Raw genomic sequence first — 5,575 nt, 5'->3', positions numbered from 1 at the left:
CAAATCATCTGGTCCGAGGACTACAGGCATGAATGGGTTTAAGTTTAAACACTTAGGAAAAATGTAACGGAGTGCTAACTAACCCAATTCATCTGGTCCCAGGACTACAGGCATGAATGGGTTTAAGTTTAAACACTTAGAAAAATTGTAATGGAGTACTAACTAACCCAAATCATCTGATCCGAGGACTACAGGCATGAATGGGCTTAAGTTTAAACACTTAGGAAAATTGTAACGGAGTGCTAACTAACCCAAATCATCTGGTCCGAGGACTACAGGCATGAATGGGTTTAAGTTTAAACACTTAGAAAAATTGCAACGGAGTGCTAACTAACCCAAATCATCTAATCCGAGGACTACAGGCATGAATGGGTTTAAGTTTAAACACTTAGGAAAAATGTAACAGAGTGCTAACTAACCCAAATCATCTGGTCCGAGGACTACAGGCATGAATGAGTTTAAGTTTAAACACTTAGGAAAAATGTAACGGAGTGCTAACTAACCCAAATCATTTGGTCTGAGGACTACAGGCATGAATGAGTTTAAGTTTAAACACTTAGGAAAATGCGGTTTAAATGACGAGTCGACATGCTGTTTAACGGAAAAGCCCGATTAATAATAATATCCTTTGAGATTGGTTACATTCCAAAGGCGATGTATCCCATGGCTATCTAAATCTTCCAGGAAATATGCCCCTATGCCAGCCCCTAAAGTAATACGATATGGCCCCTCCCAGCTAGGCCCTAATTTTCCCCAAGCTGGGTTCTTTGTTGTGCCAACAATTTTCCTCAGTACCAGATCACCAGGTTCCAAAGGCCTTGACTTTACGTTGGCGTCGTAGCCCTGCCTGAGCTTCTGTTGATAATGTGCCAGGCGAACCATCGCATTCTCCCTTTTTTCCTCGACTAGGTCCAAACTCTTCTCAAGTTGTTCATTGTTGTCGGTCAGATTGAATGAAGTGGTTCTTAAAGTTGGGAATCTGTTCTCCAGAGGTATTACAGCTTCAGTCCCATAGGTCATTGAAAAAGGGGTTTCCTCGGTAGATCTGCGAGCCGTAGTTCTGTAGGCCCAAAGTACATGCGGTAATTCCTCTACCCATTTGCCCTTTGCGTCATCCAATCTCTTCTTTAAACCGTTTACAATGACCTTGTTAACGGCTTCTACCTGGCCGTTACCCTGGGGATAAGCTGGGGTGGAATACCTGTTCATGATTCCCAATTCGCTGTAGTAACTCCTAAACATCTTGCTATCGAACTGCAGACCATTGTCCGAGATGAGAGTACGAGGTACTCCGAAACGAGTGACGATGTTTTTCCACACGAACTTTTATACGTCTACATCTCGGATGTTGGCAAGAGCTTCTACTTCGACCCATTTGGTAAAGTAGTCGGTGCCGACTAGCAGGTATTTCTTGTTTCCCTCGGCCTTGGGGAATGGCCCCACGATATTAAAGCCCCATTGAGCGAATGGCCACGGGCTGGATAGTGGGTTGAGGGTCCCACCTGGCTGGTGTATATTCGGCGCAAATCGTTGATATTGATCAAATTTCTTCACGTATTCCTGGGCTTCGCTTTGCATGTTCGGCCACCAATAACCTTGCGTAATGGCTCGATGGGCCAAAGATCTACCCCCGGTGTGACTCCCACAAATCCCTTCATGCAGCTCTTCCAGTAGCAATTTAGCGGCTTCAGGATGGACACATAGTAGGTATGGTCCTGTATAGGATCGTTTGTACAGTCTCTAGTCCTCAGATAGGAAGAATCTGGTTGCTTTCCTTCGGACTTTATCGGCCTCCCCTTTTTCCTTGGGCAAAACATCATGCCACAAGAAGTTAATGATAGGATCCATCCAACTAGGCTCGACCCTGATCTGGTGAACCTGCACTACCTCTGTCCTTGCCTCTGTAGGCTTCTGCAGGTCCTCGACGAGGATGATTCTTGGCAAACTTTGCACCGAGGAGGTGGCAAGTGTGGCCAAGGAATCGGCATGTGCATTACCGCTTCTAGGGGTGTGCATTAAATTAAAGAAGTCAAATCCCGACCGCAAGTGCTTAACTCGGCTCAGGTATCGCTGCATTCTTTCATCTTTCGCTTCGAATTTTCCTTGCACTTGGCCTACAACCAGTCTCCAGTCCGAGAACGCTTCTAGTGATTTTCCTCCCATTCTTTGAACCATGGCCATTCCTGTCAGTAGGGCTTCGTATTCAGCTTCGTTGTTCGTGGCAGTGAAGTTCAGTCTTAGCGATTTCTCAATAACTATCTTCTCTGGAGATACTAACACTAGTCTTATGCCAGAACCTTTTTGATTTGCTGCGCCATCCACGTACATTTCCCAACGAGAGGGATTTTGTTGAGAGATCATGCCAACCAATTTTCCATCCATGTCCGACGTTGGTATTGCTTCCTCTAAATGAGGCTCCGTGAACTCGGCTACTAGATCCGCAAGGATTTGGCCTTTGACTGACGTGCGGGGCATGTACTTAATGTCGAAAGCCCCTAAGATGGTACCTCACTTAGCAATCCGCCCGGTGTAGTCAGCGCTTTGGAGTATAGCCTTGAGCGGGAGCTGAGTGAGGATGATAACCGTATGAGCTTGGAAATAGTGGGGTAGTTTTCGTGTACCCAGCACTACCGCTAGGATGGCCTTTTCCAGTGGGAGGTAACGGGTCTCGGCTTCATGCAGTGATTTACTTACGTAATAGACTAGTCTTTGTACGTCGTAGTCTGCTCGGATCTGTACCAATCTCACAACACAAGGAGCCACCGCAATGTAAGCAAATAAGACTTCGTCTGGCTCAAGGCTGGACATAATTGGTGGCCGAGCTAGATAGTCCTTGAGTTGCTGAAAGGCCTCAGCACATTCTTCAGTCCACTCGAATCCCTTCCACTTATTGAGTAAAGAGAAGAAAGGCCGACATCTGTCTGCTGACCGGGAGATAAATCGGTTCAAGGCAGCCGTCATTCCAATCAGTTTTTGGACTTCTTTGGGATTCCTAGGAGCTCGCAAATTGTTGATTGCCTTTATCTAGTCGGGGTTAACCTCAATACGCCTATGGGTCACCATGTATCCCAAAAACTTGCCAAACCCCACGCCAAATGAGCACTTGGAAGCGTTTGAGCGCAGCTTGTATTCCCTGAGGACTTCGAAGGTACTTTCAAGGTCCTTTATATGCTCAGCAATAATCTTGCTTTTCACCACCATGTCGTCAATGTAAATCTTGATGTTTCTACCGAGCTGTGGCTCGAACATTCTCGTCATCATCCTCTGGTAGGTGGATCTCGCGTTTTTTAGGCCGAATGGCATTACCTTATAGTGGTAGTTACCAATAGGGGTGACGAAAGCGGTCTTTTCCTAGTCGTCTAGGGCCAAGGGTATCTGGTGGTAGCCTTGGAAGGCATCTAGGAAGCTCATCCGAGGATGGCCGACAGTGGCATCCACTAGCTGAGCGATCTTTGGTATTGGGAATGGATCCTTAGGGCAAGCCTTATTTAAATCAGTGAAGTCCACGCACACTCGCCACTTTCCATTCTTTTTCTTCACTACCACTGTGTTCGCCAGCCACTCAGGGTAGAAAACTTCCTTAATAGCTCTAGCTTGTTTGAGCTTCGCCACTTCTTCCCTCACTGCCTCAGCGTGTTCCTTGGATGGGCGACGAAGAGGCTGCTTCTTAGGGGTTACCAGCGGGTTGACTCTCAAATGATGACAAATGAATTCCGAGTCGACCCCTAGGGCTTCATAGGTGTCCCAGGCAAATACGTCAATGTTTTTCTTGAGGAATTCTACTAACTCTTCCCTTTCCGAAAGAGGCAGCTCGGATCCGACTTGAAAGAATTTTTCTGGATTGTCTCCGATAGTGACTTTTGTCAAATCCTCGCATCCAGTTCCTTCTTTTGGATTCTCAGCAGGCAATTCCCGAGGCTTTAATTGCTATAAACCCTTCTCAGCCCTGGACGGGTGCTCGGTTTTTGGTTCACGCTGAATGGCAGCCACTAAGCATCGGCGGGTTATGGACTGGTTCCCTCGGATTTCATAAACTAGTCCTTCGGACGGGTATTTGACCTTCTGATGCAGAGTAGAAGAGACAGCCCCTAGTGCATGAAGCCAAGGTCTGGCTACGATCGCCGTATACGGTGAATACACATCCATAACTATGAAATCTACCTCCACCACTTCAGAACCGGTCTGCACAGGGAGGCGTATTTGGCCTTTCGAGGTGACAACTCTTCCCTCGAAACTCACGAGGGGAGAGTCGTACGGCGTTAAGTCTTGAGGTTTTAAAGCCAGCCCCTTGTAAAGATCGGGGTACATTATTTCCACGGCGCTGCCCTGGTCAACCATCACCCTCTTAACGTCGTATCCCCTAATCCTGAGGGTAATTACTAAGGCGTCGTCATGGGGTTGGATGGTCCCCATCTTGTCTTCATCTGAGAACCCAATGACCAGTTGCGCTGCCACCTTAGCTCTCTTCGGGTTTTGGCAGGCATAGCTATAGACGAACGGGCAACTGACATCACCTTTGAGGACAAGGATCCTGTTCTTCCTGGTGCGGCAGAGACAACATTGATAGTTCCTAACGGAGGCTTGGATTGATCGTTTCTTCGGGATTCTATGTTTGTCTGGCTTTCTCGGCCACTAGAGTGGTGCAGAAGGTGTTTCAATCTACTATCTCAGACCAGTTGGTCCAGGTGGTCCCACAAGCTCCTACAATCCTCCGTGGTATGCCCATGGTCCTGATGATACTGGTAGAAGAGATTATGATTGTGCCTTTCGGGGTTTCCCACCATCTTATTCGGCCATCGGAAGAATGGTTCGCCCTTAATCTTTTCCAGAACCCGGTGTACTGGCTCTTTAAATACGGTGTTGACTGTTTGAGGGTTAATTGCTCCAGTCGCAGGAAAATCCCTCCGTGGTTTACTACCGCTGAGTCGATCCGACCTGAAGTCCCTTCTTTCCTGGGGGATAACCTTTTCCTCGCCCTTCCTCTGTTGCTGATCTTCCTCAACCCTTTTATACTTTTCGATGCGGTCCATCAGCTGACGCATGCTAGTGACTGGCTTGCCAAAAAAAGACATCTTCAAGCCGTGGTCAGTGGGAAGGTCGAGCTTGAACGTGTCAAGGGCCATCACATCAAAGTTGCCCTTCATATCGTTAAACATCTCCCAGTACCTGTTCGAATACAACTTCAGAGTCTTACCCTCTTGCATGCTTAAGGATAGCGGGGAGGACAAGGGCCTGGACACTCTTCGGCAAGTGACAAAACGTGAACCAAAGGCTTGAGTGAGTTCTTTGAAGGAGCTGATGGAGTCCTCTTTATGCTGTCAAACCACCTCATCGCAACTGGCCCGAGGCTGGAGGGGAAGACCTTGCACATCCAAGCTTCGTTCTTGGAGTAGACTACCATCCGCTGATTAAAATGACTGACATGTTCTACTGGGTTTGTTTTGCCATTGTAGATGGTGAACACAGGTTGGTTAAAACACCGGGGGAGCTCGCTTCCTCAATCCTGCACGTGAAGGGCAATCCAGAGATTTGGTTCAGGGCCTTACTCATGGCGTCGTTCCCTATATCTCCGCGT

The 5,575-nt window shown here is 47.5% G+C and overlaps 2 protein-coding genes and 1 pseudogene across 2 annotated transcripts; all 3 read right to left on the bottom strand.

Moving 5' to 3' along the window:
* The window catches only part of LOC112004529 (flavonol 3-O-glucosyltransferase UGT89B1-like), a 29,227-nt pseudogene extending 27,985 nt beyond the window's left edge, over nt 1-1,242 (bottom strand).
* A 2,109-nt stretch (nt 1,243-3,351) lies between these two features.
* LOC112034932 (uncharacterized) lies at nt 3,352-4,413 on the bottom strand. Its single transcript, XM_024067756.2, has 2 exons — nt 3,936-4,413; nt 3,352-3,884 (listed from the first exon to the last, which is right to left on the bottom strand). The coding sequence occupies exons 1-2, from the start codon at nt 4,411-4,413 to the stop codon at nt 3,352-3,354; spliced, it is 1,011 nt and encodes a 336-aa protein (XP_023923524.2).
* Nucleotides 4,414-4,667: 254 nt separating this feature from the next.
* LOC112034933 (uncharacterized) lies at nt 4,668-5,204 on the bottom strand. The gene has a single exon (XM_024067757.1). The coding sequence runs from the start codon at nt 5,202-5,204 to the stop codon at nt 4,668-4,670; it is 537 nt and encodes a 178-aa protein (XP_023923525.1).
* Nucleotides 5,205-5,575: the final 371 nt, after the last annotated feature.

Source organism: Quercus suber, unplaced genomic scaffold (genome assembly GCF_002906115.3).
Source record: "Quercus suber isolate HL8 unplaced genomic scaffold, Cork oak 2.0 scaffold_1001, whole genome shotgun sequence".
Classification (NCBI taxonomy): Eukaryota; Viridiplantae; Streptophyta; class Magnoliopsida; order Fagales; family Fagaceae; genus Quercus; species Quercus suber.
Note: the sequence above shows the minus strand (reverse complement) of the source record. Positions and strands in the feature narration are given on the sequence as shown.